This window comes from Phyllostomus discolor, chromosome 1 (assembly GCF_004126475.2).
Source record: "Phyllostomus discolor isolate MPI-MPIP mPhyDis1 chromosome 1, mPhyDis1.pri.v3, whole genome shotgun sequence".
NCBI classification, from domain to species: domain Eukaryota; kingdom Metazoa; phylum Chordata; class Mammalia; order Chiroptera; family Phyllostomidae; genus Phyllostomus; species Phyllostomus discolor.
The window spans coordinates 50,550,378-50,562,772 of NC_040903.2; the positions used below are offsets into that span (position 1 = coordinate 50,550,378).

Consider the following 12,395-nt stretch of genomic DNA (forward strand, 5'->3'; position numbering starts at 1 on the left):
TTTACTATAATTTTAGAACGGGCTTTCAATTTCAATTGGACCCTATTGAGACATTAAAATGTATCTGTATCTTTCATTGTGATCAGCGGTACTAGAATGTTCTTTATGAGGTTGTTAAAATTGTGTTAAACACCATTAAACCTTTAGAGCTAAATATCTGACTCTCTTTCCAAAGAAATGACCTTCTCTTTCAAATCATAGTGTCTTCCCCTAGATAAACTAAAACTTTTCAAATCTTTAGATACATCTAAATTGAATTACAAAATCCTAAAATCACAACACATGTCCTTATAGTTAGTTGTAAAGTCTCCATTTTAAGGGAAAAAATAAAACATGGAAAAAGATACATGGTTAAGTCAACATGTGACTATCATAACTCAAAGAAGTAACCCAGAATAGAAATATAAGAAGGATACATTTTAGATCCATTCAGAAAGTACAGATTTTAACATTTACTGCTCCCTGGCCTAGCCTCCACAGCTGATATTGCTCACAGAGGCAATGGTCATCACACTTTTCCTCCAAATTTCACTGATACCATTCTCAGATAAGAACACAAAGGTAGTTAGATTGGAGTTCTGACCCAATGTGGCATTTCTAGGGACTCAACTTTCAAAGGACTATACTTATGAAATATAGCTGCTGAGCTCTAAGGAACTTCATTAAAGGAATCTACGAGGGTTAGTTCATGAAGTAGCTGTATCATCATCATCAACATCAGCACAAACAACAAAACAATTCTCACATAATCTCAAAGTCTAACTTTATTGTTTTCCCAAAACTCTTAGAGCAGTTAAATATATGTGCAAAGTATGTGCATAAATTCAATATTTTAGTTTGACCACATTGAAATGGTCAGACAGGATAAAGGAATATCAAGATTAGATCACTAAAGGGAGCCTTAGCACAGTTGACACACGTGGTTATTTTTACTGTGAAAACAGAAATAAGCACAAGCTTGATAGCTAAATTCTTGCAACTCTACCTGGCTTTCATGATAAACAATACAAGTCCATAATTCCCAGAGCATATTTGGATGACCAGGAGATTATATAATAAAGGAGCAATTTCGGAATTGAGAAAAGAAACAAAAACAGTTTCACACTGAACTGGCAGAAACACACTTGAAGTCATTAGGTATTGTGGATGGGTTGTGCTAACAGCTGTTATTAACATCAGCTCGGTTCCAGTTTTCTGCAAATTTCCATTACCATAGTGTTTAAATATTTAATTTAAAATAGGAGTAAAAAAAATTTCTAGGTGAAATCCCTATACCAGCTTAAAACATTAGTTATGAAGATTTGTTCTGTAATTCAGATGTAGTCATATTTCTATCATTCCTTTTATTTTCCCCACTTGAATATATTTTTAAAAGGAAATGCTCTCCAGGTTTGAATAGGCATAATTTTAAAACAGATTATGTATCCTATTTTCTCTCTCCAAGTTTAAATAAGTTCATGTTTGAGAAAGTTTAATGATGCCTAATTCTCATTTCAATTTTTATTCTGCATTTTTATGTATTGTGTTTCCCCTTTGTAATGCCCTCATTTACTTTCTCATGTTTTCTCATTCTCATTCCCATTTCCATCTCATTGATAGAATACACCATGAAATGTAGCCAGAATTATCTAAGGCTAAAATGGAGCTTAATTTATTAAAAGTGGGTGAGTCCTTTTCATAAATTTTTCTCAACTGAATAGAACGGGCAATATAATTTCACATATTAAGAGTCAATAACACTTAAAGCTTGAAATGCAAGTTATTAAAAAATATGCATGAGTCCTTGGCTTTCTTGAGCATAAACCTATAATATGCTTCTTAACTCAGGAGCCATTTAGATCATGCCTAGGCTTTGCTTCTCTTTAGAAAGAGATCTCAGTCTTTGGAACACTGGAATATTGAACTAGCATAAATCTGGCATAATTTCTAGACTTTTCAGCAAGAACATGATTTACTCATTTAAAATATACTAATCTATCACATACTAACACATCCATATCTTGTGTGTAGTATTTTACAAGTGTGGATTTCAAAATAGAATTTAATTTATTATTCTGAATACAGGGTTGGGCAAAAATAGGTTTACAGTTGATCATATGGAAATAATGCAAAAATTAACAAATAATAATACAAGAATAATTATTTCACATACTTACAACTGTAAACCTACTTTTGACTCACCATGCATAAGTAGTGCACGCTCAATGTCAAATAAGTTAGGAAAAAACAGAGAAATATATAGCACAAATTGAAAATCACTCCATCCAGAGACAGCTATTCTAACATCTTATGGTGTATCCTGTCAAAACGTTTTTTTCCCTTGCATACATCTTTTTACACATACATTTTGGAATGAGGCTAAATTAAAAATAAGTTGTGACAGATCATATTTAGATATCCATATGTAACACTTTTATTTACAAGTGTATTTTTTAAATACATCAGAATATCTAATCCAATCTTTCCCACCCCTCCAAGCCTAGAACAACACAACAAAGGCAAGCTGAAGGAAGATGACCTGCCTTCTGTGTCAAGAAACAAGAGTTAGCCCAGCTACACTCTTCATATTACTTGATATTCCCAGCCACCCACATGCAAACACAGATGCCATCTCTTCTCCAAAACATACACTTAATAGCTTCTACTCCCTGCCTTTTCCGTGGCGTATTGGCAATGAGGTGCTTGTCTCAGAGGGTATTTCAGCAATACAGTGGCAAGCTCTGAGGGCAAAATGGGCATTATTTTAACATCTAAAGTGTTCAAGGAAGTGACAATCAGGATCAGATGACTTGAATAACCATTTAGATAATAACAATCATGTTAAGTAGGCCTGCACTTCTTTTTTAAAAATGCTGAAATTTATTCTGAAAAGAGGAAACTTTTCTTGGGAATTTGAATTTTACTGAAGTATATAAAAACAGGAAATTGCAACAGTTTTGAGGTTGTTAATTAGCTGACTTTTGTGGGCGGCAATGGGACAAAGCAGATATGACAGTAGGAGACATGTGCCATGAGTGCACAGCATAAAAGAACTCATCAAGAAGCAAAATTAAAGGATAACTAATGATGAGAAAAATGTCAAGATCTGTGTTTAGTAATAAAGTCAATATATCAATGAAAAAATTCCTTCAGTTGCTTGTTGAGGTGAAATGCTGGACTATCTAAAGTTGTTAAGGGCTCAGGGCTGGCAATCATTGCTTATTATTAACTAATCACTTTTAAAAATATTTATGTGGTGGCAAGAAGACCTCATCTGATTCTTAAGATATAATATTAAATTTCAATGTATTCCACAATTTGAGTCAGCCAAAAAATTCAGTACTTTCTATAAATGATACTTAATTATCATTGTTCATAAGTGGTAACTAAAATCTGTAAAAAAAAGCAATGAATGTGCTGCTTCTACATTTGTGATAAGGTCATACTCATACTATTGAATATTTTAACATTTTTCTCCTCAAATAGTACATAGCTATTAGATCTTTTCAAAGATGAGCATTGTTGCAATTTTAAGTGGCTAGTTTCTTCAAAGTTGATATTCTCTGCAGTCATTTTTTCCAAAATAGTGAGAGAAACCCTAACTTTGTTTTGCCCTTTAGAATTCAGATGTCTTATCAATGCAATTCTTTGACTAATGAAGTCAGTTCTTCTTGAACAGTTTTCAAATGGCTAAAATGATTCTACAGAGGAAAAAAATCCCCAAAAGACCCAGTGTTAAGTAAAAATGGATGTATTGTGAAAGTGAATTATAAAAACTACAGTTTCCATGGCTTAATAGTTCTGGAAATACATATTCCAAATTAGCAGCTTCTATTTTTTTAAAGATACCAACCTCCATTCTTTTAATTCCTCCAACTCCTCGACCTCCATAATAGGAAGCGTCCACAGTTGGCCATTTCTTGTTTGGCAGAGGATCTTCTTCCTCCTATTTCAGTAAAAATTTTAAAAAATGGTTAAATTAAATTATTAAAATATTGTTTAGTTAGAACTGGCTTACATTTAACCATTTTTATGATTAATGCAATTCATATGGCAAAAATGTAGTAAAAGTTTTATATGAGGAACACAGATGTATTTATGCTCACATGCACAAATTTCTAGTAGAGTTCTAGAGAACATGAGGACTCCCCCCATTCTACAACTTTAGGGATCTCCCTTATTCATTAGGTTGCCAAAAGTTGCTATGAGCATCATTTTTTCTCCTGTTCATCACTTCATATTTAAAAAGATAAAACATAAAAATCAGGATGGCATTTCAATAATCATTTAAAGCAGCAAAGTATGTATAAGTTTGAATTATGTAAAGTACTAAATTGTTAGGTAGTTGAGAAGTTTTGAAAATGTACACCACCAGTACATTCTGTATTTCATATTCTGACACAATTCTGGCTAATAGAGTTATATGAAAGTACAGTAGTCCTCTTCCATTTCCCCCAAAACCCCGATGGCGCCTGAAACTGGGAATAGTACCAAATCATAGATACAGGATTCTTTTTTGTACATACATACCTATAATACAGTTTAATTTATAAATTAGGAAATTTCATGGTGAGAAGATTTGTTCTCAATGTAGATCTTAGCAACCTCAGCATATTTTTTTCATATTAAGTTGAGAACTTTCAATTTTTTACAAAAAGGAAGCCCTTTATGGATTCTTTTCAGCACATCCAAACTGCTAGCATCACGAGTCTTGCACTTTGGGGCCATCGTTAAATAAAACAAGGTTTAACTGAACGCAGGCGCTGAGATGCTGTGGCAGTGGATCTGATAACTGAGATGGCTACTGAGTTAGTAAGGGGTGGGCATACAGCATGGCTGCTCTGGACATAGGGGTGACACATAGGGGTGTCCCAGGAAGGAAAGAGTGAGAGGGGGTGCGACCCTATCACCCCATTCAGCATGGCATGTGGTTTAAAACTTACGAATTATTTATTTGTGAAATTTTCCATTTAATATTCTCAGACCTCAGGTGACCACAGCTGACCACTAGTAACTGAAACTATGGAAAGGGAAACTGTGGATAAGGGGCCTGCTGTAATAATCCTTGTGAAGAAAGGGACACCTTTAAACTGCCACTTTGGATTTTCCAACATTTTGTAAACAAAATAAGTGATATCAGAACTATTGCTATATTGCTGTAAGAAGTCAATTAAATCTCTCTGTACTGTTGATCTCCATAGCCAGCCTGTGTTTATCAATGTGTGAAGCACTTGTTCTTTTAACACATGAAAGAAATCATAAGAGGACAAACAATAATACTTGATTTTCATGAATTCAGAAGTCCATACATGGGTGCCACAGTTATTCAACAATAATGTAATTGGTCAAATTTGGGGATAATACCTTCATACAGAGAAAAACAGACTTATTTGGCACTCACCTCTTTTGGTGCAGGGGGTGGTGGTGGGGGAGGATCCTTGATAACCTGTCCAAAAAACCAAAATCAAATGTAAAAACTTTTGGTGGCATAGAGAGGAAACAGTAAGGATGTGTAAAAAATAATTATATTAGTATAATACTATGTTAGCACCCACGATGTCCCCAGTGATCCTTGCCTCCCTATATGAATGTTCCTCCCTTTCCATTTTAACTCTACTCTAAGTAAGTTTTGACCATCTAGCATGAGGTAGAAGTGGTGCCATGTGACTTCTGAGGCTGGGTCAAAAGAAGTTTTTCTGCTTCCCTCGAACCCTTGAAACCATCATTCCAAGGGAAGCCTGCTGTCATGTCAGAAGTCCACCCTGAGATCATCAAGCTGTGAGGAAGCCCAGGATAACCTTACAGAATGGCTGGGTGATCAGAGAAAGGCAGCTGGCCAGCCCCCAGCTATGTCAGCTTTCCCAGCTGAGGTGCCAGATGTGTGAGGGAAGAATCTCTCTCAGACATAGAGGCCTCTTAAACTTTTAGTTGACTCTAGCCCAGCTGCCACCTGACTGCAATCACATGAGAGAACACCAGAGTGAGACTGTCCTAGTAGAGTCCATCTCTACATAAGTGTGAAGATACTAAATTGTTGTTGGAAGACATGAAGTTGTGGAGTCATTTGTTAGACAAAACTAGATAAAAAGCACCTAAAATTCACAAAACCCTTCATTCACATTCATTCATTTTATCTTATGGTATAGATATATCATTAGATTCATATTATTAGATTCAAAATTGTCAAGAACCTTGCATGAAATTTCACTAAGTGATTCTTCTAATGTCAAAATGTAAATGTCACTAGACTGCAGTATGTCCCCCCAAATAGAGTAGAAATTGATGAGTGAAATCTTCCTGTTAGACTCATTGACTTTTTCATAAAATGGCAATACTAAACTTAATTTGCTTTAGAGGAGATAATAGAGAAATTAACATACTCCTTCCCCAGCCTTTAACCTAGAAACAAACCAACTTTTTAGCCAACATTCCTTTTCCTGTGGATAACTACTTATTATATTCTTTCTTGAAATTTTATATCATTAGTTCTTTATGTGAATGGAATGGAGCCTGACATCTAATTTAAATGAACTCAATAGTGCTGGAGTATCTGGACTTTCACACCATCATGTTAGAAAATTATTGACCAAGGGTCAGTGGCTTCTGATTATTCAGGTACGCATCCAAGTCTCTACACCAAGAGAAAAAAAAGCTTTGAAAAAAAAAAAACTCTTCACTTCATCTAATGCCAAATGTTCCAATTATATTAAATTTGTGCAAGTTTAAAATAATAACTTTGAAAATGAATATCATCAAAGAATTATTACTATTTAGGTATGTTACTATTAATTATCCTAGATTTGTTTTTTTCAAAGACTGCTTGCCTTTTGAAAATATGTGCTGAAGTTTTTCTAGGTTAAATGATATGATGCTGACACTTTCACCAAAATAATTTGGACTTAGGGTTAGCCCAAAATTGAGAATCATTTAAGCTGAGTGAAGGAGACAGACATACGTGATTCATTATTTTAGTCTTTCTCTGTGTGTATGTTTGAAATTTTCCTTAATGAAAGGTATTTTTTTAAAAATTAATGTTATTTATAATGTGGAGAGGAACTGACTCTTAATTTTTTATGTATAATATTTTCATCATTCAAATTTTAGTTTAGATGTAAATCTCAGGGAAAGAATACACAGACAGTAATTACAACCCCACAGATATAACTGGACAGTAATTTAGCATGACTGCATCTCAAACTAACCGATTCTTGTTATTTTTGAATGCTACAAGAAGTGCTATTATTTCTATGTAACCATTTTGTTTAATCCAATTTTATTTTATTAATAAAATTCTAGTTCTTTCTGGTAATTCTGAAAGACAAAAATTTGTGAACTTTTACAGTTAACCCCAAAATAAATGCCAGTAGAGAATTAAGATGTAAAATATCATAGTAAAATAAAAGAAAGTTAAGAATATTACCCTACAGGTGAATTTCCTGTATAAAAAGAAGCACTTCATATTATTATGAACCTAAATGTCCAAAATCAATCAATAAAAACTGAATCTGTCCACATTTTACACTCAACAGAGTAAAAATCAACTTAAACACCTTCATTTAAAAGCCAACTCTTCTTTCTTCTCTGTTTCTTCTAGTTGCAGCCTCAAATTTTTCACATAATCTGTAATTTCTTCCTCTTTTCTAAATGACTTCACCAAATCATTTACCATATCCAATAGACTCTTTGAAGTATTTCCCCCCTTCCATGAATTCCTCCAAATTTCCCAAAGCAGATCAGATCCCAGTCATATGCATGGATGCACCTTTGCTCTTCCCTAGCATTTATGAGAGTAGATAACAGCTCCAGAAAAACTGTAACTTCCATAAGGATGGGTTTCTGTCTTCTTTGTTCCTTACTGTACTCCCAGTACTTAGCAAATTTTCTATTTTGTAAGGGAGAGAAAGGAAGGAAATAGGGGAACTTAAAAGGAGAAGAAATGAGGAAGGTGGGAAAGGTAGAAAAGAAGGGGAAGGCAGGGTCAAAGAGAGAAAGGAGAGGGGAAAAGGGGGAAGGGAGGGGTGGAGAAGGAAGGGGATAAAAGTACAACATTTTTCAACTTCTCCAATGTACATTCAACCAAAACTTCAATATCGTGAAAAATTCCCACGAAGCTGTAATCCAACTATGTCTGAACTTTTGCAGTAAAGGGAAATTCACTACCTCACAAAACAAGTCATTCCACTGGCAAGAAACTCGTATCACTGGAAAGTTTTTCCCCCAAAAGAAGCCAAAGCCTCCTTCTCTGTAGTTTCCACTCTTTAGTACTAATCTTTAGATGTGGAAACACATAGACACACAACTAATTTTTCATCTAGAAGAGAGCAATTTATATTTTTGAATACTAGGATGATAACCATATATCTATTGAGCCTATTCATCTGGAAGTTAAACATTGCAATGGTTCTGAGTTATTTGTTCATTTCGTTGTTTCCTTAGTATATATTCACTTGATCAATATGTCAAAGTGTGGTTTCCAGAACTGCTATTAACATATTAAGTATGGCCAACCTATTTTAAGTAAATGAATAGTGCTCATGGAAAACAGATGCACCCCACCACTCCTCACTCTCATTTTATGAATTCTAATTAATAACATGTTAATAACATTGACTGATAGTCTTTAATTACCATAAACTTTTATTTTTGGTATCAATATCTACATGCTCTCCTTACTTAAATTAGACATCTAGCTTGTCTCTCTATCTCTAAATCCATCCCTTAATCTAACCTATATAGCCAGGTCAATATTTTTCTAACAGAAGCTTAATTGATCACTTCATTAGTCAGAATGGATTAATGGTTCCAATGACCACAATTGAAATCAATGAATTACTGAATGTTATTCAGACAACATTACAAATCACACTCCCACTGTTAATTTTGCAAATTACCATCATGTGTTCTCTAAGGTTCTCTCACTAAAAAAAGACAAAGATATATCCTTCATTCCTGCGAGTATAATGTATCTAAACTCATTTCATTTCCTTGTAAGGATTTCAAATTTACTCCGCCTATTACCTCTACTTGTTGCACTGGTATATAAATTCCTAAGGACATAAATAGTATTGCTAGCCTTGTTCTATAGATCTCCCAAGAACTACTGAACCACCCACTCTCTGACTCCACCATTTTTTATGTCATACTCATTATCTTGAATAGCATCCAGTATTAGTACTGATATAGACAAACTGTATTTCAACTTAAAATCCTTATATGATCACTGCTCACAAACTCACAAACAGGATAGTGAGAGGTATCTTTGCATTCTTTCACTTTACTGGAAACCCATTATCCGGTATCATAAGCCACAGACTGAAAAACCAGAGACCTTCTCAGTACATTTACATAAGCCAGGTCTTCTATTCTCATTGTTCAAATGCCTCAATGTGGTATAGTTCTACACTAGCCCCTATTTACAAACATCCCTTTACAAGGACCTCTATGCCAAGCAAACTGAAGATCCCTTTGTTTCCTCCAAATAATATGACCATTTTCACATTGAGTCCTACCCAGCTTTCACAGACTGGTCTATCAAATTACTATTGTTTTATCTGGAAGCTTAAAAACTTCTAAAACTGTATTTTGCTGCTCAGTTGAACCATTCTTGATTTATATGTATATTTTGGAATTTTTCAATTACCCATTAAGACTGTAGATTTCTTAAGAGCAATAATCATTTCTCCTTCTTTTTAAACATCACTAGTGACTAATAAAATGCTCTGCAAACAGCAGGTAATAAAACATATGAAAGTAAGCTGAAGGAAATGGCTGAGAACTTTCTCAAAGGCTCACAGCCAACCTCTAAATTTGTAAGAAAAAGAAGAAGAAAAAATATAAATGATAAACAGAGATGACTTCCATGAAACTAAAATTTGCTTGTTCCAAAGAAGATAATCAAATTTCTCTTTCAACCAATAAAGTCAGAGAACTGAGGAACTCATTGGCAGGTGGGAAGATATAAGATTACCCAAATCTCTTCATTTGGAAAATTAATGTGATTAATTGTATGTCTTTTCCAGTATGAAAATTCTAATAGAATGTTTTTAAATACCTACAAATCATAATATTTCCACCAGGACTTTTGCTTCTGTGCCTTTCCATAATTAAGTAGGCCATATGTCTAAATGTATTTGTACTCACCTTATTCCAGAAAAGAATATTAGAGTTTGTTTTCCAATAACATGCAATTAATTTTACAAATGACTAAATGTGTAACATTATAAGTTTAAATTGATTTTGAAATCCTGAAGATATATACATTGTTAACAATGGAAACAAAGGCCTTAAAACTCTGCTTAAATCAAATATTTATCTAGTAAATTAAAAGACACAACCACAACCATGACAAATAACAGCACCTTCAGAAACTGACCAGAGCTGTGGCTCATTACTGCCCTTTATTGGTTCTGCCATATACCACACACTGTGTTTCTCTTATTTGCATAACCCTGTGTGGTTACTATGCTTCTCTCCATTTTAAATACAAAGAGAGGGAGACTCTTACTTCAATAACTTGCTCACGGATATACAAAAACAATACATTAGAATTAGGATTCAAACCCAGGGCTCAGGTCCATCTACCTCCAAACTCTAAATTCACCATTTCTGCCATATGACATCCTTTTAAAATAAGATTTGGACTGCAAGGGGAAAGAGTACAGATGAAAAGGTTTAAGATTTTTTGAGAAATTGTTACTGGCTAAGATTCATAGATGAATTGATGGATAGACGGATAGATGGATGGATACATATATAAATAAATAGGCAGGTATCCATACAGATAGAAATAGTTTAATATTTATGGTGACTGTGTGTGCAATAGAGGTTATCATCCCCATTTTATTGAGATCTAACTTGTCAATTCACATACCCAGCATGACTAACCTAGAGATGACGGAATGGAAAATAAAATGGTTATGTGTGTGTGTGTGTGTGTGGCATTTCAAAATACTCTCTCTCTTCAGTCTACCATGTGGCCTCATAAGTAACAAAGGAGGGGGAAAATAATCTGAAGCCATTCAGCCCAAAAGCCAAAAGTGGCAAATATCTGTGTTTAACTGATATCCCTGTATTTCATTAAAACTACTACAGGATAAAAGAAAACCTTACTGTAAGTCCAAATACATTTAAAAAAACAGTCATGAGAATCCCATTCTTGTATTAAATAGTGCAAGAACACATTCATTTCACAAAAAGATGTATTCATATGCACCATATTTTATGAGAATTTGCAGATTTTAAAAGGCATAATATTGCCCAGTTGCCAGGATTTTTTCCACTTAGCATCCCTCAGCTCTGTATTGAAGATTCTGGAAAACACTTTCACCACTTTATGAACCATATGCAGAGTTTGATTCTTCTCCAATTTTTTTTCATTTGTTATTATCATCATCAGGGAGGATTACATCTCATCTACTTAGCTGCTAGAATTAAGATTTCAGTTTGGAGGAGAGCCGATTTCTTAGGGAAAAAAAAGTTAGCTGCTTCAGGCAACAGTCCTTTTGATCTGCTCATTAACACTTTTCAAATGTTCGAGTGATGTGGGCATTCTTTGCGCTAGAAAATGTCAGCACTGGAGCCTGCAGCCAGCTTGCTGCAATCATATGTTCTGATATTCAGAAAAGAGTGAAAAGAACTGTCAACAGTGAACTGCATTGAATTAAAAGGGGGGGGGGGGGCATACAGTACAACAACTGTAGATCAACGACTATTTCAGACCTGATTCCTGCCAGTGACAAAAACAAATGCCCAGTTTGTCAGCAGTGTCATCTAAGTGCCTAGGAGCCCACAGACAATAGAGAAATCATTCTTCCTGGTTACAAAAATCTGTTTAAAATACCAGTGGATCTTCTTTTCATACTCCTTTCTCTTTTTAGTAAGATCAGAGAGCAAGTATAGTTCCTCTCCTCTGAAACACATGAATACAAAGTCTCTTACCCTGGTGTTTGGGATGTCCTTCTCTGAATCTCACAAACCTAGATGCTTTCAACATCCAGACCAAAATATGGTCCGGATTACCTTATCTTCCTTTTCCTTTTCTTCTTGACAGACTCAACAATGGTCAAAGACTCTTACTATGCACAAATAACTGGTGGGAAGTCTGGACAATAAATATTTAAAATGCCAAATGGGGACTGGGAAGAACAGTGCGAGAGTTTACTCTGCCAGGGGTTAAGTCAAGGTTCTGCTGTCAAAGCAAATACACTAAGACCAGGAAGAGTTTGCAAATGATGCTCTGTTGGAAAACATTACCATGGAAGCAGTAAGTACTAACATCACACACTATTTCAAGGAGGCAACCAAACATAAATCATTTTAATTAATGGTGCAAGGAAGGCATATTAAAATTTAAATTACTTCTGTTTTATTGTGTATTCTAAAAAAATAGGCTGCTCTCAAAGTAACTCAATAAAGGC

The 12,395-nt window shown here is 34.5% G+C and overlaps 1 protein-coding gene across 2 annotated transcripts in view; it reads right to left on the reverse strand.

Moving 5' to 3' along the window:
* ANTXR2 (ANTXR cell adhesion molecule 2) overlaps positions 1-12,395 on the reverse strand; it is a 154,658-nt gene that overhangs the window by 62,563 nt on the left and 79,700 nt on the right. For both annotated transcript variants that reach the window (XM_028505607.2, XM_028505608.2), the window contains exons 13-14: positions 5,381-5,425; positions 3,833-3,925 (exon numbers count right to left, since the gene is read on the reverse strand). In XM_028505607.2, the coding sequence (XP_028361408.1) occupies positions 3,833-3,925; positions 5,381-5,425 (138 nt within the window). The remainder of the gene's footprint in view (positions 1-3,832; positions 3,926-5,380; positions 5,426-12,395) is intronic.